The sequence below is a fragment of the Danio rerio genome, chromosome 19 (assembly GCF_049306965.1).
Source record: "Danio rerio strain Tuebingen ecotype United States chromosome 19, GRCz12tu, whole genome shotgun sequence".
NCBI lineage: Eukaryota > Metazoa > Chordata > Actinopteri > Cypriniformes > Danionidae > Danio > Danio rerio.
The window spans coordinates 23,054,333-23,078,573 of record NC_133194.1 but is presented as its reverse complement, the minus strand read 5'-3'; the positions used below and the strand labels follow the sequence as shown (position 1 = coordinate 23,078,573).

Below are 24,241 nucleotides of genomic sequence, written 5' to 3'. Positions count from 1 at the left end.
AAAATAAAAATCTACTCACTTTTCACTCACCCTCAAGTGGTTCCAAACCTTTATGAGTTTCTGTCTTCTGTTGTTTGTGTTCAACAGAAGAAAAAAATGTGTTTGGAGCAAGCTAGGATGAGTAAACTATGACAGAATTTTCATTTTTAGTTGAATTATCTTTTTAAATATACAGTTTTGAATGTATGTTTATGTAGAGATATACACAAACAAAAGCTATTTCAATACATTTAGAGGGAAAACCAGACACAAAAGACACACAGACACACATACACTACGGCCAATTTAGTTTATTCAATCCACCTATAGCACATGTATTTGGATTGTGGGAGAACTCAGAGCACCCAAAGAAAACCCACACGGACATGGGGAGAAAATGTTAACTGACCAAGCTGGGACTGGACAGACATACAGACAGACAGACAGACAGACAGACAGACAGACAGATGAACAGAGGCTGTGGTGAGCATAGACAGGATATTTGTCTGTCAGTCTGATAGACAGCTGCATAGACAGATAGATAGACAGACATACAGACAGACATAGTCCTAATACAAGGGGGTGGTGGTGGGCATAGATAGGTAGAAAGACAGACAGACAGACAGACAAATGTAGTCCTCTTAATAGATGGGGTTGGTGTTGGGCAAAAAATGACAGACAGACATAGTCCTCCGATTAGGAAACCCCCTTCTGTCCGTCTGTCTGTCTGTCTGTCTGTCTGTTTGTCTGTCTGTCTATTTGTCTATTAGACAGCTATATTCTTCCGAATAGGAGGCGGGGGTAAGAATAGACAGGAAGTCTGTGTGTCTGTTTGGCTAAATTCACACTGCAGGCAAATGTGGCCTGAATCTGATCCCCCCCCCCCCCCCCCCCCCCCACCCTGAGGTGTCTGTCTGTCTCTGTCTGTCTGTCTATCTTTCTGTCTAAACATTCTAATAATAAAAAGTCCTAAAAAATCCTATTCTAATAAAAAGGGGTGGAGGTGGGCATAGACAGACAAGAATAACAAGACATTTGGTGGGGCTGGTATTTGGTGAAGAATGACAGAAAGACAGACAGACAGACAGACAGACAGGGCAGTGGTGAGCACAGACGGGAAAACTGTGTTTGTCTAATAGATAGCTGAATAGAAAGATATATAGATGGACAGGCAGACAGACATAGTCCTAATACAAAGGGGTGGCGGTGAGCATAGATAGACAGACTGACAGATGTTGTTCTGCTAATTAGAGGGGGTGGTGGTGGGCATTGACAGAGAGACAGACAGACAGAAAGACAGACAGATGTAGTTCTCCAATTAGGAATACCCTGTCTGTCTGTCCGTCCCTCCATCTGTTCGTCCGTCCATCCATCCATCCATCCATCCATCCATCCATCCATCCATCCATCTATTTGTCAGATAGACAGACAGTCCTCCTAATTGGCAACTTGTAAGACAAGTTTATTTATATATAGCACATTTCATACAACGTGGCAATTCAAAGTGCATTACATAAACAGGAATAAAAGAGACAGGTATAAAAAATAAAAACAAATAATATAAAATCAGATTAAAATGTGTTAAAACAGCTTATAAAAGAATGAAAAAGTAAAGAAAGACATAATAGTGCAATCTGCCGGACGTAGCACAGTGTTCATTTAGTAAAGGCACAGCTTTAAAGGGGTGGTCCAGAATGAAAATTTAAGGCTTGGTTGTGTTTATAAGATGCAAAGCAATGTGTGCTCATGTTTCACTTGAAGGAAATTGCGTTATTTTTTCATAAATCTCACTTTGATTATATACACCTACTCTGCTAACATGAAAACGACTGTCATATTTCCTAGTTCCTCTGAAAGTGACTCTGATTGGTCATCAGTCATAATTGTGCTGCGATTTGTGGATCGACTCCACGTCACGCCCGTACAAGCATGCGCTTTCTGCTCTGTAAACAGTCAGTCAACCTCCTGCCTGCTCTCTAAAATAAAATCTGTCGTGTCTTTACCGAGTAAAAATGGGGTGCGGCTTTTTTAAGAGACATTGCTATCGCGTCTGTCTGTGTGTGTGTGTGAATGTGTGAACTTTCTGTAGACGTGTGTAAGATGTGCGCGGGACTTTCTTTTTCTCTGATGCTTGGATTAGGTTATTTTCTGTAATATATAGTGACACTGCTGACAGAAGAATAAAGCACAAGATGTGGGCTGCCACCTATGTGAGCCTTGATATATTTTTCTGCTGCTACACATGAGCTCTCCTGTATTTTTTTAACTCAACGCGTTACACAATGTCTTTCACATATATCCGAAATATGCAGGTCTTTTGCGAGTTTATTACCTGAGATGTAAAACGCATGGAAAAGCTGCCTATAGAGTAGCAAAGCAGTCGTGCACACACATAGAGAGACACGCTGGTGAAGTGTGTGTGTGTGTGTGTGTGTGTGTTTACAGCAGTTTGACTGATAAATATGAATTTGTAACTAAATCGTTTGCAGTGCAAAACAGCATTTTGCTTTGTTTACTTCATTGCTACAGCATACTATTAACGCTAGATAATGCGTGTCATGTTCAATTTTAAAAAATAAAAACACAGGATGTAGCTCACAGCTTCTGCTTTGAGAAGATTTTAATCAAATCCAGCACTGAACTGGGAGAGATTCTGGAGCTGTGTCTCACAAGGCCCGGAAGTATTTTTGTAGTCCCCAAAATTCGTTCATTGTAGGCTTTGCTAAGCTAACTCTGTAAAAACCAAGGTCTCCCTTTGCATTAAACTTCGAGCTTTTTACATTCAGAGATTTACATTGTTTATGTTCACACAGCTACATTGCACACCAACTAAAGTTTAAAATATGATATCGTAGTGGACCACCCCTAAGTGAATTTGATTGTGCCTAATGTCGTAGCACATCTGATCATTACTAAAAGCTGATTCCAGCAGCGGGGCCATTGTAGCTGAAGGCTGATTCAATCTGATTTGACTGAACTCTTGTAATTTCTAGTTTATATGATCCTAAAGATCTGAGTGATCTTTAGATCCTAAAGATCTGTATTGTATTAGGGTCCTAGGCCATTTACTGACTTATAGACAAGTAGCAATACTTTCAAATCTATTCTGAATGTAACTGAGAGCCAGTGTAAAGACCTGAGGACAGGTGTGATGTGTTCTAATTTTCTGGTTCTGTTCAAAATCCTGGCAGTAGCATTGCAGCTGAGCTGCAACTGTCTGACTGTCTTTTAGTAAGGCCAGTGAGGAGTCCACAGTAATCCACCCTGCTGCTGAGAAAAGCATGTACAAGTCTCTCTAAGTCTTCAATAAGACAAAAGCATCTGATTCTTGCAATGTTTTGAGATGATAGTATGCGGATTTAGTTACTGCTTTGACATAACAACTAAAATCCTGAATCCAGAATCACACAAAGATTCTTGACCTTATTTTTTGTTGTTTGACCCTTTGTGCCAAGGTCGCATTCACCTTGAGAACCTCATCTCTGTTCCCAAACGTAATGAGTTTTCTCTTTAACTGAAGAAACTTTTGGCACATCCAATTGTTAATGTCATCAATGCACTGGCAGAGGGTGTCAATGGGGCTGTAGTCATTAGGCAGTAAGGCTAAGTCGATCTGAGTGTGATCAGCATAGCTGTGTTAGGAGATTTGGTTCTTTCTCAATATTTAGCTCAGAGGAAGCATATGAAGGTTGAACAGAGGTGCCAGAATCGAGCCTTGTGGGATACATGTCGTGGGTGACCACCTTGACCTATGGTCACCTTTACTAACATAGTAACCTCTCCCTTCAAGGTAAGATCTGAACCATTTTAGGACCGTCACAGACAGCCCAACCCAGTTTTCCAGTCTATCCAGAAGAATGCTGTGATCAACTGTGTCAAATGCAGCACTTAGATTAAGCAAGACCAGCACTGTTAGTCGGCCTGAATAAGTATTTAGGCATTGATTATCTTTATAAGAGCGCCTTCTGTACTGTGATTAGGGTTGGGTATTAAAACATTTGGAACCGGTGTGCACCGAACCGAATCAGCATATGAAATGACAGAAACAGGACAAGACAGAGCTAGTGTCTGGACTCTGCCACCAAAACAAGAATTTACAAGACCAGAGTGGCGGAACCCTGACACTAGCCCCACCAAAAGGAACGCCACCTGGTCCCCGGTGGAGGGGACCAGGAGAGTCCGTCCAGGGTGGTAGAGAGGCACACCAGGGAGGAGCAGGAGGGACGACCCAGGGAGAGTCTGTCAGGGGAAACGAGGCAGGAGGTCTGTGGGGAGCCGGCCGGGCTGAAGGCCTGTGGGGAGCCGGCTGAGCAAGAGCTGGCTGGACAGGAGGCCTGAGGGGAGCCAGCAGGGCTGGAGGCCTGTTGGGAGCCGGCAGGACTGGAGGCCTGTGGGGAGCCGGCTGGGCAGGAGCTGGCTGGACAGGAGGCCTGAGGTGAGCCGGCAGGGCAGGAAGCCTGTGGGGAGCCGGCAGGGCTGGAGGCCTGTAGGGAGCCGGCAGGGCTGGTGGCCTGTGAGGAGCCAGCAGGACTGGAGGTCTGTGGGGAGCCGGCAGGGCTGGAGGCCTGTCGGGAGCCGGCTCAGGGGCTGGAGCCGACACTGGAGGGCACTCTGGGGCTGGAGCCGACACTGGAGGGCGCTATCTATCTACTAGACAGACAGTCTTCCTAATAGGAGGTGGTGGTGGGCATAGACAGGATTTCTGTGTGTCTGTCTGATAGATAGATAGACAGACAGACAGACAGACAGACAGACAGACATGCCCATCCAGACCACATCCTAGAAAGGCCATCTGCCTTACCATGGTAGGCCCCAGCCCAATGTCTCACTGTTAAGTGGAGGTCCTGGAGTGCTAGAAACCATCTAATGACCCGTGTGTTGGTATCTTTATCTTTGGCCATCCACTGATGTGGGCCGTAATCCGTCACTAGGGTAAACGACCGTCCAAGCAGTAAGCAACGGAACACCAGTACTATCTACTTATTAGGGCCTCCTTTCACCAGCCACATACTTCTGTTTCGTAGGGTTGAGCTTCTGACTCAAAAAGGCAACCGGATGTTCCTCTTCATCATAGATCTGGGAGAGGATTGCTCCCAGGCCTGAGTCAGAAGCATCGGTCTGGAGGATGAAGGGGCAGTTGAAGTCAGGGGTATGAAGTAGCAGGCAAGAGGACAGAATCTGCTTCAATTTTTGGAATGCCTTTTCTGCCACTGGGGTGCAAAGGACTTTCTCTGGCTGCCCCTTCTTTGTGAGGTTTGTAATTGGGCTGGCTTTGAATGAAAAATTGTGAATAAAACGCTGATAGTAGCTGCTAACTCTAAGAAGACAGACAGACTGACAGACATAGATATCCAAATAGGAGTGGCTGGTGTTGGGTGAAGAATGTTAGAGAGTCAGACAGACAGACAGACCGACAGACAGATGTAGTCCTCCTTATAGGTGGGTTTGGCGTTGGGCAAAGAATGACAGACAGACAGACAGACAGACAGACAGACATAGTCCACCTATTAGGTAGACCCTGTTAGTTTGTCTGCCTGTCTGTCTGTCTGGCTCTAGAAAGACAGTCCTCCTAATTGGAGGTGGTGGTGGGCATAGACAGGAATTTTGTGTGTCTGTCTTTTAGATAGATGGAACAAATTGCATACTTATGCACTATTCTACGCCATTTTGTAGTATAAATAGTGTAAGTAGTGCGTTCACTGAAAACTCTAAAAATAATAAGTGCACTTTAGAAAAATGCAATCATTCAACCGGTAAAATGAAGTGTGGAATGATGGACACATCAGTCGCAACTTTGCTTACGTAGCGGAAAGGGTGGAACTATCGAGTGCACATGTTGGATTACTTTATGTTTTTTGGATTGTGAAAGCAAAATTTTTCTACGAGAGGGATTTTACCGCCACCCGATGGTGAATGCGGTTATATTTATGGCAGGTATTATGTGGTGGTTTGGACATTTATTTCACTAACATGGCAACCATCAAACCTCATCAAGGAAATGGTTTGAATTTCTGCATGGTAAAATAACCATTAGTGTTTCATTTGGGACGACACTACCTATATATACTATGCTGTTGAGTGTGGAAGTGCATAAGTACATAGTGCATAAGTGCATATTGCTGCTATTGTCTTCCTAATACTAAAGGGTAGTGGTGGTGGGCCTAGATAGAAAGACAGACAGACAAGGTCCTCCTAATACAAGGAGCTGATTGTTGGTGGGCAAAAATGACAGACAGATGGACAGACATATTCTTTCTATTAGGAAAGCCCCGGAAGGGTGTTTACAAGTGAACATTAGAAATGTGGGTTTCTAATGTGCTTCCTTCATCCCCAAAAAGTGCTATGCTTCAGTGGTGATGCTGTCGGGTCTGTGAAGGGGTAGTAGGGTGAGCTCCAATCCGCCACGACTGTGAGAGGCATAAGAGAGAATAGTTAGCGTGGAGGTTTCTTTTCAAAAATCAACTCACTAGCATGACTCACTCAGGGGTTAGCTGTGAGTCCTGCCTGACATAGCTACAACAAGCACCCTCCGTAGATCTGTAAGATGGTTCTCCCATGTGCTTAAGTGAATGATGATCCCATCTAAGTATGATGCTGTGTAGTTGTGATGGAAATGGAGCAAGATATCCATCATTGGCTGGAACTTCGCTGGAGCCCTGTGGAACCTGAAGGGAAAGATCCAGTACTGCCAGTGGCAACCTGGGGTCGAGAAAGCAGCTGGTGTCAGGAGTACCTGCCAGTATCCTTTAGTAAGGTTGAGGATGCTGATGAATTGGGCCTCACCGAGACGATCAAGCAGTTCATCCATCCAAGGCATTGGGTACCAGTCGAAGCTGGATCTTTCGTTGAGTCCCCGAAAACCATTACTGAAGCAGAGGATGCCATCATACTTTAGCAGCAAGTGCAGGATATAGGCATAAGTTCTAAAGTGCAGTTCTAGAAAAACTATGGTGATATTTACAAATGGATGTACTATGTACATTATGTACAGATTCATAATAGATGGATATATGTTCTGGTTGTTATTAATAATCAGAAATGTGCAGATATATATAAACAATTACTAATGTATATGTACAGTGTGTATGTGCAATTCAAAATAAGTGACTCAGTGTAATGTAGTGCATTGAGTATATGCAATTTTTAAATGTGCAAATGTTAAATAGTGCAGTGATTATGGGGGTATAAGTTTTGAGAAGAGTGTGGGGGTGTATAAGGGGGGCAAAAGAGTCAGTGGGGGGGGGGGTTGGGGGGGGGGGGGCAGAGTTCAAAAGGGAGACAGCTATGGGGAAAAAGCTGTCCTTCAGTCTTCTGGTTTTTTCCGGGAGGAGCCTGAAACGTCTGCCAGAAGGCAGAATAGAAAACAATCTGTGAGCAGGGTGAGAGAAGTCCTTAAAGAGCACCTATGGTGAAAAGTCAACTTTTTAAGCTGTTTGGACAGACATGTGTGTAGGTGTAGTGTAAAGACCATCATACTGGGGTGATATAAACACACCCAGATCTTTTTATTTCAAATGTGACAACAAAAATAGGGTGGACCAATTGGAGCAGTTTTGAAACCAACCGCAACTTTACGTAGTATTGCTGTCCCCCCACCCACCAATATTGATTGACAGGCCACATTATCATATGTTCAGTTTGTTGTTTCACGTCCGCCATTTTCAGTGTGTGAGTCAAAGCGATGTCCGCAAAGAAACAGCTGGAGTCACGTGTGGATTAACAGTGTACGCAACACTCGACAACAATAACTTACGTGTCTAAGGAGGAACATTGTTTACCTGAGAGCTGTTCTCATCTGCAACCGCTGAGATCTGGATTCGCTTGTTGTCTTCTCTTAATAAAGACATGGCAGTTGCTGGTGATTGTCCTGTCTCTACAGATTTGGAAAGTGAGCGACCAGTGCTCTTTGTTTATTCTGTTTGTTCGTATCGAACTAACAATTGCACCGAGTGTAAGCATGTTAGCACCACAACCAAACTTTAACCTCGTGTAGGATTTTCACCGCATTTTGTGACCGGAATAACACATGCTGCTTTTTGACACTACCTGCCGAGTGCATCTAAGTTTCCGGAAAATGTGGAGGGTTTTTTTCTCTCATTCGCCGTGCGGTATCAAACATTGCATCAAAAATACACGCTTAGAGCAGTTCCTCGAATCCAATATCTCATTTGTCGTGAAGGGCATGAATGAATTCCCTGAATGAAAGAGCCAAACTGCAGTTAAAGTCCACCATTTAATAATTTGGCAAATAATTCGACTACAAATGTCCATGTAAACACCATCACTTTCTCCCGTGTGTGTGTGTGTGTTTTGACTCTGAAACTTGCGCGTACCCAAATAGACACTCTCACACCATACCCTGTTTAGTTCCTCTGACACTCCCCCCTAAACAGAGCTGAACATGCCCACTTTTCTGACTTTTTCCAAAGTAGAGGTGTGAAAACACCCTGCTGAAACGAGGTTTCATTGCCCTTTAAAAACAGCTGATTCTTGAAACGAGTCTTTCAGCACTCTCTCCGAAAACACTCAATTCATCTTGGCTGGCGGATCAGCATTCACCACATGATCGCTCTCATCAGTGCCATTGTTTGTGACTTTAGGTGGGTTTGCAAACATGTGTACTTTTAATTGTATCTTCCTTAAACTTTAGTCGTTTGCATTTCCCGCGGTCACAGAAGATCCTTGTCATCTCAACTAGGTGTGGCTGAAAAGTGTGAGCGCGTTGCCTTGTGTGCGAGTCCCTTCATTGGAAATATCGAATTTGCCTTAATTATAGCCTCAGTCAAAGTTAATCCAGTGTGCTTGGCTATTAGTCTCGGTGTAAAAGCTCAGAACTTTAAACTAGCACACAGTTGGCATAATTTTTAGTTGCCACAATTTTGTTTCGTGCAGAAGTTCTGCAAAGTTCTGTCTGTCCGGAATGTATGGTGCTCAGCTAAAGTTGCCTGGTATCCTGCTGTTTAGCCATGTTTCTTTGAAAATCATGACATCACAGTTCCATAGTATTTTGCTGTGGTTGATTCGCAGTCCAATCTCATTCATTTTGTTCACCAGTGACCGTACATTAACGAGAAAAATGCTGGGTAAAGTGAGATGATTTGGTGATCTCAGGGATGAGCCAAAGATTGCTGATAAAACTGTCAGCAATGCACAAACCAATATCCAAGATCTCTTGTTGGGTGTATGATGTAAAGGCACTACTGTTATGCACAAACAGACCTGAAATAAGCAGGAACAATACCGTAAAACTGCAGAAACTGGAGAGACACAGATCCTCACTATGTGTATGCGCCGCCATCTTGTCTTTAGGAGGAGGGTTCAGCACTTTAGTAAGGTAGTATGGTTTATTTGCTCCTCCAGGTGGCATCCCAGCTGATGGACATGGTATTTGACCAGGCCACCACCTCATACAGACCCTTCAGAGATGCCAGAAACTTGCAGTTCATGGTTGGTATGAGTATCATCACCTTATGTCCTGGCTGGAATTGCCTGGCTTTAGCCGGCTGGTCATAAAGGCGCTGTTGGGTGCGCTGGGCTTTGCTAAGGTGGTCTCGGATGAGGGTGTTGGGCAAAGAATGACAGACAGTTATAGTCCTCCTTATGCAAGGGGCTGGTGGTGGGCGTTAATAGACAAACAGACGTACTCTTCCTAATAGGAGGAGATGGTGGTGGGGATAGACAGATAGATATACATACAGACAGACATAATTCTCCTAATACAAGGGTGTGGTGGTGGGCATAGATAGAAGAACAGAGACACAGACAGACATAGTCCTCCGAATAGGAGGGCTTGATGTTGCACAAAGAATGACAGAAATACGGACAGACATAGTCCTTCTCTCATGATGATCCTGTCAGTTTGTCTGTCGGTCTGTCTGTCTGTCTATCTATCCATCCATCCATCCATCTGTCAATCTATCTATCTATTAGACAGACATATTCCTCCTAATAGGTGGTAGTGGTGAACATAGACCAGGGATTTTCAAACTTTTAGGACACACGCCCCCCCAAATTTGTCAAATTTCAGTGTGATGGCTGATCTTATTTCTGTGAGGACAACATGCTAATCTGTAGTTGGATACCTGACACGACTAACTGTAATTCATCTTTCACTGTCAATAAGCATGAGCCATAGCATACTTGCGCTTGATGTACGTACGAACAGAAAATGCTGCTTCGCAAAGCCAAGTTCACAGAGCCCTGATGATGTGGTTGAGTCGAACATGGAGTATGTTTACATGGACAACAATACTTTAATAAGATTTTAATACGATTAATACTCTGATTAGTGTCTACAATGTAAACAGCGATTTTTGATTATCTTAATCCTACTAAAGTTATAACTGAACTAAACGGAAACGGAATTAAAATGCGGAGTATGCAGATATTAGTTTCATTATAGAAGTAAACACCGCAATCAAACTATTACCGTCATGTAGGACTTTTCGCTGCATTTTGTGACAAGATCTACACATGGTTTTCAGTAAAGGACCGCGCGCACAAACACAAACACACACACACACACACACACACACACACACACACACACACACACACACACATCACGAAATGCGGAGATTTTTTTCTTTCCATTCGGCTTCCCATTAAAACAACACTCCTCCACCAGTCCTTACTTTATATTCGTGTCTAATACCCCAGTTTGTCATGGGACTGTAAATGACATGTTCATGAGTGAAAGTGAAACTTGAAACAAACAGCAGAAAAGTAAAAAATTAAAGATAAAACACCCAAAATTACATGAGTCTGTGCAGGAAACGTGAATAGCCTGATGGTGCAACATTCAAAAAGCACTTCAAGTAACACCTTAATTATATTATTGTCTTAAAGGGTCATGAAACCCCCTCGTTTCAGCAGGGTGTTTTCACACCTCTTCTTTGGAAAAAGTCAGAAAAGTGGGCGTGTCCAGCTCTGTTTAGGGGGGAGTGTCGGAGGAAGAAAAGTGGGATGGTGTGGGAGTGTCTATTTGGGCACGCGCGAGTTTCAGAGTCAAAATACACACACACACACACACACACACACACACATACAGGAGAATGTGATGGTGTTTAACCTACATGGACATCTGTAGTCGAATTATTAGCCAAATTATTAAATGGTGGACTTTAACTGCAGTTTGGCTCTTTCATTCAGGGAATTCATTCATGCCCCTCGTGACACACGAGATATTTGATTCGAGGAGCTGCTCTAAGCGTGTATTTTTCATGCAATGTTTGATACCGCACGGCGAATGAGAGAAAAAAAACCCTCTGCATTTCTCAGAAACTTAGATGCCCACGACAGGTAGTGTCAGAAAGCCGCGCGTGTTATTCCGGTCACTAAATGCGTTAAAAACCCTACACGAGGTTAAAGTTTGGTTGTGGTGCTAACGTGTTTACACTCTGTGCAATAGTTTGTTAGATACGAACAAACTGAATAAACAAAGAGCACTGCTCGCTCACTTACCAAATCTGTAGAGACAGGACAATCACCAGCAACTAGAGCCGCGTCTTTATGAAGAGAATACTACAAACGATTCCAGATCCCAGCGTTTGCAGATGAGAACAGCTCTCAGGTAAACAATAATCCTCCTTAGACACGTAAGTTATTGTTGTCGCGCGTGCCGCACACTGTAATCCACACGTGAGTCTGAGCTCTCACAGAGAGAAAATGAAAACGAAACTTAACTGCAGCAAACTATAAAAGCAACACTTCACGCTTGTTTTGCCAACACAACGTGGCGTCTCTGTCCTGAAAACACGGTCATAGTAATGAATATTAATGAAGTTGCACTATAGAGCGCGCTGATTGGTTTGACCCAAGCCTTACTCATGCATTAATGCAACACACTGTAAGACGTAATAAGGCTCACTCTGGCACAGACGCCCAGTCTGCACACTGGAATACACGCTATTATGTCATGGCCGTGACGCAGCTTCAAAAATTCGTTTCAAACAGGAAGTACGAATTTGCTTGAAATAACGCAAAAACAACCAATTTACACTTTTTAGTGAAATATAGGTGTCCTAATAGTGTTTTTAGCAGTGTGGGACACATATACGACTGCCAACAGCTCAAAAAATGTGTTTTGGTGTTTCGTGACCCTTTAAGGCAAATAACTGATGTCCATGTAACCATGGTCAGTATGTTTTCAAAGTAAGTGAAAGATCCAGGAGGGCACCCTTTTGATTTGTTTCAGAAGGGCACTTTTTTTTGTCAGACGGCTCACTGGTTTGACTTTCATTCATTCAACGTCATTAATTTTAAAAAGCACCCGCTTAATTTTATTTATGCATATTTTACTGGAACGCATTAACTCTACAGGTGCCTGATAGTTAGCTGTGGAGCTAACGTTAATCATATTCCCCTGACATAGACTGGAATTCTGTCTGTCTGTCTGATAGATAGACATACAGACAGACATAGTCCTCCCTATACAAGGGGCTGGAGGTTGGGATGGATAGACAAACAGACATACATATTAGGTATATATCTTATTAGGAAGAACCTGCCAGTCTGCCTGTCTGTCTGTCTGTCTGTCTGTCTGTCTGTCTGTCTGTCTGTCTGTCTATCTATCTATCTATCTATCTATCTATCTATCTATCTATCTATCTATCTATCTATCTAGTATAAGGAGGACTATGTCTGTCTGTTTATCTATGCCTACCAACAGCCCCTTGTAGTAGGAGGACTATGTCTGTCAGTCTGTCTATCCAGTTATCAATCAGACAATATACTAGGGGCTGGAGTTATCTATTATTTATCAGATAGATATTCAAAGAATGACTATCTATCTATCTATCTATCTATATGTCTATTAGACAGACATATTCCTCCGAATAGGAGGCTGTGGTTAGCATAGACAGGAATTCTGTTCATCTGTCCAACAGATAGGTGGATAGACAGACAGGCAGACATAGTCCGCCTAATACAAGGAGGTGGTGGTGGGTATAGATAGAAGGGTTTGGTGTTGGGCAAAGAAAGACATAGACATAGGTGGGTAGTAACAAGTTACATTTACTTTGTTACATTTACTTGAGTAAAATTATTGGGTAACGAGTACTTTTTGAGTAGATTTAATTATGTGTACTTTTACTCTTACTCAAGTAAATTATTAGAGAAAAATCATTACTCTTACTTCACTACATTTGGCGGCGTTCCTCCATTACTGTCAAATGATAATAAATATGATCCATATGTTTTGTTTTGCAAGGGAGACTTGCGAGTTATACTGCGGTCATGCCATGGCCATCTGCGGTTCCGAGAAGGACGATCATGCTGTCTGTGTATTGAGTTTATCAGACCAGGTCACCCTGGCCTCAAGTTCAGTCTGTTTTCACTCCAAGTTGTCGACAACAATAGTCTGATAATGGGATGCACGCTGAACATTGAACTGACATAACAGCATATACATGAAGTCCAGCTCCAACCTGAAAAAAGTAAGTGTCAAAATTATCCCACTTTGAATCTTATTCATGGTAACTATGCAGGCCCATAGCCAGGGGGTTCGGGTGGTTGGAAAAACCCACCCCTCAATGACAAAGGTAGTCTAGAATTTGTCCCATAAATGAGTTCATTTGTCTTATTTTGACTGCTATCTATCTATCTATCTATCTATCTATCTATCTATCTATCTATCTATCTATCTATCTATCTATCTATCTATCTATCTATCTATCTATCTATCTATCTATCTATCTATCTATCTATCTATCTATCTATCTATCGTCGCAGCTTGTGCAGTGAAGTGCCGATCAGGGTGCCCAGTGGAAGAGGGAGATGTCAATGTAGATCCTGCTGTCATCCTGGTCATGCTCTGCCATCGTTGTCGACGGCGTGTTTTAAGTACCCCTCTTGCAATGGCCTGCAGCTGTCCCTGATCAGCACAGGATGAGATGTGATTACGGTGAGGGAGACGTTTCCATGGCGAACCTGAAGCCACACTGGCAGGTCTGTGCCCCCGCTTTCAATCCTGGCCAGTAGTACTGCTTTTGGAGCTCTCGGAGGGTGGCCTTTATCCCGCGATGTCCATGTGGAGTCATATGCAGAGCCATCTTCAGCTCCAGGATCCTGGAGCACGGTACCACCAGCCGATGTGTTTCTTCCCCCTGCCACCAAGTGATCCAATACAACAGACCTTCTTTGACGACAGAGTAACAGGCTGAGTGAGGCGCGGGCTGACGGACCTCCTGGTCCACCAGGCAGACTCTGGACCATCATTTCTGGAGGCTCCAATCCGCTCGCTGCTCTCGGTGTAGGAAAAGTCCAGTCGTGACCTGTAGCAAAGTGTCTGAGGAAAGAGAGACGTGTATCTTCAGTTTTTCTTAAAATTGATTCGTTGCTTATTACAGTATTAGTTATTTTTCCAATATGTACTTTATTGGGTACACCTTTCCAACTGCTCGTTAAAGCACATTGGATGTCACTCCTGTCAGCTAAGAACAAGAAACAAGGCTACAATTCTCACAGGCTCACCGAAATTGGACAATAGAAAATTGGAAAAACATTGCTTGGTCTGATGAATCAATTTCTGCAGCAACATTCAAATGTTAGGGTCAGAATTTGGCTTCAACAGCATAAAAGCATGGATCTATCCTGCCATGTATCAGTGGTGTAATGGTGTGGGGGATATTTTCTAAGCCAACTTTGAACCCACTAGTACCACTTAAGCGTGCCAACACCACAGCCTACCTGAGTATTTTTGCTGACCATGTCCATCCCTTAATGACCACATCTTCTGATCCATGTCATAAAGCGTGGATTATCTCAGACTGGTTTCTTCACATGACAAAGAGTTTACTGTAAAACTCAAATGGCCTCCACAGTCACCCGATCTCAATCCAATAGAGACTTGATATCATGTCAATATGGACCAAAATCTCTGAGGAGTATTTCCAGCATCCTGTTGAATCTATGCCACGAAGTGACTGACTCACCTGATGATGCCCTGAGATGTGATGCTAAGGGTGCAGAGGATTCTTATCAGTAACTGATTGGTGTAAGTTTGTTTTTTGGTTTATGTGTACTGTTTACTGAGAGTAAACCATCTTTTGTTGAATTCTGAGTTCATGTTCAGTTCATTACAATTATTCATCTTTCTTTTTGGAAAGTGTATTTGTATTATAGTCGTGTGATAAAAACAAAAGTCCAAATGCTGCTCATTGTTTATTATTGTGTCTTCAACTATTCTTGACAAGTAAGAGGTTATAGTAACAGTATTTCGAATTGATCTCACTGGTGTTTTCTAGGCAGTGTATTTATAGTTGGTGCATTTGTTAGGATTCTGCTAGGCCAAAGTTTTATTCTGATTGAAGAAAATATGTTTGAGATTTGTGCAAGTTTTGAGACTGTTTATAGTTGTGAGAACATGGGAAGTTAATTGTTTCATAAATTAGCAATCAATGAAAACAAGTGATTTTTTTTTGACCATGTAGGGTTTTAAACCTGTAAATCTAAAGTTGGGACCGAAAATGGACACACAATTTTAAAGATAAAAGAAGATGAAAATTTACATCAATCTATGAGTTAAAAAGGATAATTCTACAGTTGACAACAAGTCTCATCCCCAGATTATTGAAATTATGTTTGGATAAAAAGACGGTGATTTCAACTTGGCGTCAGTCTCTTCGCTGATATACATCTGTGGCAGAACAAAAGTGGGAAACATGCGCAATACATCTGAGTTAATCCAATAGCTGTAGTCATTTATTTGCATTACAGGTTTTTCTCTAATAATATCAAAACAAAATAATAATTTAAATAACGTGATTACATTCCCAGTAGTATTGGAGAGAGTTTCACAAAGCTGTCCAGACAGAGAGATTTACCGTTACATTGGTATATAATTTCCACAGTCGCCAATCATATTGCATGCCTTCCCAGCAGTCTTTTCACATTTCCAGAAGCTTTCCTCTGTTTTAAAAGGTACAAAAATACACCTTTAGTTGAGATACATTCATAGAAATATAAAAATGTAAACTCCTATGCTAAAGCTTGGCATATGGCCTTTCTGTAACTGGCAGAGGGACGGAGAAGGGCAAGAACACAGTCTGTCGAGAATTGAAACTGATACAAGCCAGTGATGAAGCCTTTGGGGAGGGGGGCAGTTTCTGATCATATATCGGATAATAAACATACTTTCAAAATGTTTAAATGACTTATGTTATTATACCTGAAATGTCAAGTAGAATACATATGATATTAGCTAAATCAGTCCCACCAAATGTGCTGGGTGTCACACCAGTTACACCAAATACTGTATGCTGGAATCACACCAAATGCGAATATGAAGTCCATGTGAATTAGAATGTGGCCAGAGACTTTTACATAAGTATTTTGATATACTTCCTACTGAAAATAAATAGAGGCGGTGGGGCTTTCTATTTGCACATAATTCCCTCATAGCAAACCAATGATAAGAGGCATGGTTAAGATCGAAGATTCTTATTCATTCATTCTTTTGATCGAAGATTACCAAAAATCACCCTTTTCTTCAGTAGAATAACTTGCAAAGATTAATGTTTGCCCTGAGGAATAACAATGTGGTGTAAAATAAACATAGTCAATTTTGATTTCATGCAAAATTTAACTATTCGCATGATTAAATTACATACAAAGTTAACACAAACGTGCAGACAGGCAATTTCTTTCAGGAGGTGTAATTGATGCCGAATGTGCAACGCATTTACCATGAATGTGCGAAATTTGCCTCAAACGTCTTCTGCATAGATTAAATAACATCCTGTGAGTAATTGCCTGGTGTGAACCCAGCTTTGCATTATACATACATATAAATTCTGTCAGGCAGTTTTCCAATATAAGAGACAGTATGAAACATACAGAATTCACATAGAATGAAAGATAAATAGTTAAAGGGACAGTTCATCACATGCTAAAATTTATATCATCTACTCATTCTTATTTTATGAATCAAAAATGTTTATATTAGACTTGTTATCTTACAATTTTATTCTCAAGTCAAATATAATCTAATTTAAGAATCAATACTATTTGTTGGCATTACCATCAAATTAATATTATGATTTTTAAGAACAAACAAAATCAACACAAGACTAACTGAAATAAAAACTGAAATAAATTGGAACAACTGAAAATAAGCTAAATGCAAAAACAATATGAAACTAGAAAAACAAACTGATCCAAAAATAAAAATTCTAAACAGTCAAAAAAAACTGAAACTGAACTCAAATGATTTGCAAGCTAAAACTAAAAAGTTTGTAAATAAACAACATCGGTGGCACAGTGGGTATCGCTGTCATCTCACAGCAAGAAAGTCGCTGGTTCGAGCCCCTGCTGGGCCAGATGGCATTTCTGAGTTCTCACTATGTTCGCGTGGGTTTCCTCTGGGTGCTACGGTTTCTCCCACAAGTGGGCAAGCTAAATTGCATTACATAGTGTATCTGTGTATGTCTTGGACCTTCAGGTTGGGGGTTAAGTACTAACAACCCACCTCGTAAAATGAGATGTTCTGAAACACCAACATGGTGCGGCTAAATATCAACTTTGATATAAATGGCCCTGGGAGTGAGTAAAAGTGATAATAACAAAGTGATTAAAACTAACATTGAAATGAAAAAATGTAAACTACATATAATATATTGTATTGCTCCAACTAAGGTCACTTATGAACAAATCAATTCATAAAAATAAATGAAACAAACTACCCTGAACTAGATAAATAAAAAACAATGAGTATAAACTAACAATAAGTAAAAAAAAAAAAAAAACAAACAAACAAAAAACTGCAGACCAAAAAAAAAAAAAAGTCTAAACTAAAAACTCTTTTTTTTTTTTTTTTTTTTTTACAGTTTTCTCTTTCTCACCCAAAGGACATCATTTGGAACTTGGAAGAATGTGTGTATTGGGACTCAAAAATAACAACCTAAAGATGGCTAGAAAAGTGTTTTTCACTGCAAAAATATCATTTGAGTTTTGGAAGGACACAAACATGAATAACTGATGGTATGATATTGATATCTGGATGAACTATCCCTTTTAGAATGAATCACTAAGTAAGGTCGACAGTGAAAACAGGAGTAGGAGGTTTGCAATATGTTCTCAGATTAATACTGTGAAATAGGAGGAAAGCGGGCAGAGCAAGAGAACGACAGAAAGAGAGAGAGACAGGAGAAACAGACAGACCACATCTGTGCCAGAGAGAGACACGATTGACAGCAGGGGCCACTTTGCCACCGGCAAACCAATCCCTCAAGACCAGTCCTAAAGAGCAAGCAAACAGAAAGCCCCCCTTCCCCATGTCAATTCAACTTCTGCTAATAATAAACTCCACGGTTTGACCAGCCCACCCAACCTCCCCCATCCCTCATGCCCCAGATCTAGGGATGGGCGATATGAACTACACCACAAAATGTTCACAGTATTTACTGCGATAACGATATCAGTAAAGACTATTTGTATGTATCCAACGAGCGACAAAACAGTCATGTTTGTTTAGTGAGAAGTTTTATCTTTCTATTTTTACTCCAAAAACAGGCTTTTGTATACACACTTGAAACGTAATTTTTGTTTTATTACTACTGGAAACTAGAGGCCGAAACTACTCAAACTCTCCACATACGCATCACAGACACAACTATCTTTCAGAAACTAAGCTATATTTAAAAGATGAATGAAAACTGGTTCTAAACCAAAACATCTGTATTACTTAAAACAACAACAAAAAAACCTTTAGTTTAAATAAATAAACAATAATAGCTAAATAAATAAATGAATCCCTTTCATTTTACACACCCCTTACACGACTTTTTAAATGTAACTGTCTTGCTTTAAATTTTCTATGGCAATAAGTCAAGTTTATCATGACACACCCCTGATGATTTATACATATATCATGGTTTGCTTCATTTTTCTGTAAATATTGAAAACATCATAATTGAAATTGTGAAATATCTGATATTCTGATTTTCAAATATGTGTAAGAACAAGTATTTAATAATTTTAGATTTGATTATATATTTCAATTAATTACTTTATAGATTTTTTTTACACCTTTTATTTTGATAGGATAGTGGAGGACTGACAGGAAAATATTGGGAGCAGAGAGAGGGGAATGATTGACATAGGACCTTGACCACTAAGCTATTGGTGCTGACATAGATTTAAATTTTTGAGGGATGATAGGTGCTGCAATGTATTTTTTGCTGAGGAGAGATTGGAGCTGCTGGATTTACAACAGGTCAGTTCATCAACTTCTGTGTGATGACGATGTGAATAACGCACATCTTTTGATTACGTAAGTATGTTAGGTCATATAATTTTTGCTGTCTCCATATATATCAGTGTATATTTTGCAAACCATAAAGGTTATGTTTCACAAATATTTATGTGAACTTAAATATCTGATACCTAAAATAAATGTTATTTGTTTGAAAACACTGTTGAATTTTAATTTGTGACAAGTGTCATTTGTTTCTTTCTTTGGCTCATTTATAGCTGTCATGGAAAGTAGATTTATATTTAGATTCATATTTATATTTATCACACGATGCAATAAATATTCTAATAACATCCCAGTAATCGTGCACTCCAGGGACCAGCCTAGACTGATCACACCAGTGTGATCATACACGTTAAGGGGTTATATTTAATATATCAATTAAAATTAATTAAAAAAATAAGTAATAAATAAGTTGAAACTTAAGAACCTTCAACTCATCCAAAACTAACAACAATAAAGATTGACAGCTATTGAAAGCTGTATTGAGAAGACAGAAATGAAACTAAAAGATTTTTGACACCAAAATAAAACAAAAAAGGGCACAATCAATATAAATAAGTAACAAATGAACAAACTGAAACTACATAAACTAAATCTGAGTTAAATAAACAAATCTGTAAAGGAATCAAATATGGAGATAAACACTATTGTGACAATATATAGTTTATCTGCTTTCTTCAAGCTGTTCTGGGTATAAAATATGTGTATAATGCAATACTAATCAACATAGCCTATATCATTGTATAGAATACTATAAATTCTCCTCATTCTGTGAGATAAAACCATGTCTAAAGTCAATTTGGAGTAAACATGTATTTAAATCTATTTATTTGTAAACTTGTATTACTCATGTGCTACCCTTAATGAAAATAAACCATGGATTATTCAACCATGGTGTTGTTAAACTACCCAAAACATTGTTAATCCACTTATACTATAATAAACCATGGTTCAATTATTAGGAACTATAGCACATTTGTTATTTAAATGGAAAGTCTCTGAAAAAAGTTGGGAAATTGATGGCGTTGTGGAGAGACCCTCTCATACAGTGCTTTGGGTGTATGGTAATACAAAGTAAAAGTACTATATAAATGTGCATTACTTACTGTAATTACATCCCTAAATTTGGTAACATTATTACCGCAGGAAGACTAATACTTATCATGGGATGATTTTTTAGGGTACATAACAAAAAATATCGCCCATCCCTACACATATTCCATTCTTTCAGAAACCTCTTTTACCAGTACATGGCTACAGTACAATAACTGGCGTTCATACTGGCACGCATACTCAAGTACATGCACTCGCATACGCATTGTGTAAGAGTCATCCCTGCTGTTCCTCCTGCCCTGAGGGCCAAGCAGAGGAGTAAAGAGAGACGGTGTGTGTGTGTCAAGTTGACCTTCATGCATCTATGATGTCTAATGCACAACCCTACATGGCATCTCTACAACCTACTGCAAGGGTAATACTCTCCACCCTCTTCAGAAGTCATGCAATTAAAAACAACAAACAGGCAGAAGCTAAAGGGATATCTCGGAAACCCCCGGAAAGAGTTTAAACGCAAAGTAAACAATCAATCTGTTTTTGATGAAGAAGTTCATTATGACACTGTTGGATGAGGGTTTAGGCAGGGGTTGAATTAGAAAAGCTCTAAGTAGACTGCCGCTGAATTGAAAGTGAAAATGCAAAAGCACATGGCTTGATCTAAAATTTGCTAACTATCCACTTAAAGGGATAGTTCCCCCATAAATGAAAATGCATCCACTATTTATTTTCCCTCAAGTGGTTTCTGTGGTGGCCGAGAGAGATTAATGTGTTCCAATTTATGAAAACATGCAATTGCAAAAAAATCCTGCAAAAAAATGTGCTGCATCTTCCCACAACGCAAACAAATAAATAAAATGTGCTGCATTTTCCAACAACACTTGCAAAAAGAATCAAACACAGCCGAAATGTGTACATAGATATTTACATTAGATGTCGTCTACGCTAATGTTGTATATTGAAGGAACGCGTCAATAGAGCCGCTATTTTAGTACAGGGCAGAACTCCTTTGAAATTAAAGTGGGATCAAGGTGCATGTGACTGACTACCCAGAGCGAGAGATATATATACACATATATCTATATATCTATGATCGGGAGTTTTCCCGGGTAATTTTTTTTAAATTATGAAAATTATAATTTTACATCACTTTTCTACATCTTTGTATAAGGGATTGCACAGGCATTCCTGACAAAGAGCGTGGGTTTGTGTGCATGGAAATGTATCATCCTCCCTCCCTGTTAAATTTGATCTAATCCATGTCCTGAAACACACTCCTTCTCCTGCTTTCACTTCTCATTCTCATAGGGAGGGATTAGTTTGTGAATGAATCCTCGTTATGAATGACACGTTCACTTAGTCGACCATAGTACAAATTTTTGGCCCCTCAGCTTCTTGTTGTCATATTTCATTTACATTGTTTGCTTATTTTATTCAACAAAACTAGCATAAGCTTAATATTGAGTGTGAGTTGGTGCTACTTTGCCTTATGGTCAGGGCAGTAAGAGACTGTATTATCATCAATAAAGTTACTCGTCAACACAAAAGTTCGTAACATACAAAATCATAAAAAATGAAATCTTATATGAAATGTTCTGCCTTTATTCTTTGTTTTCTTGTTCGCTCATAACTACACTCATTCGCAGCGCTAAAGACTTTGGCTTTAGTCTTGACTAGTGCCCTGGAATGTCATTTGTCCTGTGAGCACTGTACAAATGTGGCGGTGCTGTTGACAGGGTCCGTATGCAATATCTAGTGTACCTGTATATATCTATGAAATATTTCAAGGGGACCCAAAAACACGACGGAGGCCACTGTGCCATGACTATTGCTCAGTGAAGTTGTAGGTGATCTTTGAAAGGTGAGTTTTTTGTTTGTTTATTTTAACATCCCTTAAATCCTAACATTCCCTTGTCTTTAGTATTTTATTAGCCTAAAAAACCATAACCTAAATAGTCCATCATGGGTCTGTCATGTTATAGGGTCCCCATGAAACATTTCCGTTGTGTCCTGTGCTATTTGAAATTGTTGTGAGAAATTGCAGTGTATTTTTGTAAATTGTTTGGGTTGTGAAAAAATGGAGCCCTTTTTATTCATTTGTTTACATTTCGAGAAAATACAGCGCAGTTTAGTGTCTAATTTGTATGCGTTCAGTCATACGAAAATGTACGATTTTAAAAAGGATTAAGCACCCAACCCTGCCCCTAAACCCAACCGACATTGGGGGATGAGCAAATTGTACTAAATTGTACGAACGAGATCGTACAAATTCAGAGGAATTAGCCACAAAATCAAAAAGTTACGCATTGCTGTGAGATTGTTGAAATATTTTCTTTCATGTTCAGCAGAATAAAGGTTTAAGAAAGTAAATGATGACAGAATAAAAATTTTTGAGTGTACATTGGTTGTACAGTAGTCCCTCGTTAACCGCGGGAGATACATTGTAAAAATAGCATGCATTAGTTGAAATTTGTGAAGTAGTCCGCTTTAATATGTACAATTATTATATATGTTATATATGTTATATATGTTATATATATATATGTTTTAAGACTGTAAAACCTCTCACTACACTCTTTAAACACTTTTCTCTCGTTTAAACACTCGCATCACTTCTACCTTTCTTTAGCATGTCCAGAAGTCCTACTTTTTGTGCGATGATTAGCATCTTCCTCCGCCTTTTGGCAGTTTGTTGGGGAGAAAACTTTCAAACATACAACACTTCAGAGTCACACTGCTAGTGATCAAAGATTTATGTAAATTTGGCAAGCTGAACGCATTTTGTAATATATAGTTGGCATGGCATGAAGGAGACTGATTGACAGTGTTCTACAGCCAATCAGGATTTTTTCTCTCTTTTAATTTTTTTTTCTATTTTAATTTATTATATAATTTAAAAAAATTGTATTTAGTTGTTTTTTTTTTTTTTTTTTTTACATGTTTTAGAATATCTTATTTTAATTTCAAGAGAATAAAGTTGGACAATTAAATTAAATTTACAAGTAACAACGCTTTAACAGCATGTAATGCTGCATGATTTCAGTGCAACCAGACACACCAAATGCAACACAACAGAGACATTTAAACACCAAACACATTCAGAAGGGCAGAATAGTCTGCTGCACTCCCAATGAAGTGGTACGGTTTAGAATTTGATGCAGAACACAAAAATGCTTATCAGGACGAAGAACACAATGTGCTGTAAAAAAGCATGTGAAATTGTACCAAAAAAAAAAAAAAAGAGAGACCCCGAAAGTTGAACCGCGTTACGGCAAGGGTACAATTTGTCCCCTTAAAACATTTCTGTTGTGTTTCAGTCTATTTTAAAGTGTTGTGAATGCAGTGTGGTTTTTGTGAATTGTTTTGGTTGTGAGAAAATGTAGCGCTTTTATTAATTTGTTTACATTTTGAGAAAATGCAGCGCAGTTTAGTGGCTATTTCGTATGAATTCAATCATAAGAAAATGTATGATTTTAGAAAGGATGTGTGGCACCCAACTCCGCCCCTAAACCCATCCCCACTATGGGATAAGCAAATTGTACTAAAATGTACAAATGAGATCAAACAAATTCATACAAATTAGCCACTAGATCAAAAATGTACAAATTGCTGTGAGATTGTTGAAATATTTTCTTTCATGTTCAGAAGAATAAAGAAACTCATAAACTTTTGAAACAAGAAAACTGTGAGTAAACATAATTTTCATTTTTTAGCAAACTCTCTTTAACGAAGTGAATCAAATGAGAGCAAATTCGAGCACTAAAGGAATGAACTTAAAAAATAAAGTTGGACAACTAAATTAAATTTTCAAGTAACAACGCGCTTTAACAACAGGTAATGCTGCATGATTTCAGTGCAACCAGACACACCAAATGCAGCACAACAGAGACATTTAAACACCACACACATTCAGAAGGGCAGAATAGTCTGCTGCACCCCCAATGAAGTGGTACGGTT

At 39.8% G+C, this 24,241-nt stretch overlaps 1 protein-coding gene across 10 annotated transcripts in view; it reads right to left on the bottom strand.

Moving 5' to 3' along the window:
- Positions 1 to 14,667: 14,667 nt before the first annotated feature.
- Positions 14,668 to 24,241, bottom strand: part of kcnh8 (potassium voltage-gated channel, subfamily H (eag-related), member 8) — a 168,771-nt gene continuing 159,197 nt past the window's right edge. For 6 of the 10 annotated variants that reach the window (XM_073931653.1, XM_073931656.1, XM_073931655.1 and 3 more), the window contains one exon: positions 15,656 to 15,888. In XM_073931653.1, coding sequence (XP_073787754.1) covers positions 15,806 to 15,888 — 83 coding nt within the window. In that variant the 3' untranslated portion in view covers positions 15,656 to 15,805. Of the gene's footprint in view, positions 15,617 to 15,655; positions 15,889 to 24,241 lie in introns of those variants that run through there. The other 4 variants (XR_012395036.1, XR_012395037.1, XM_073931654.1 and 1 more) reach the window with 1 other exon arrangement.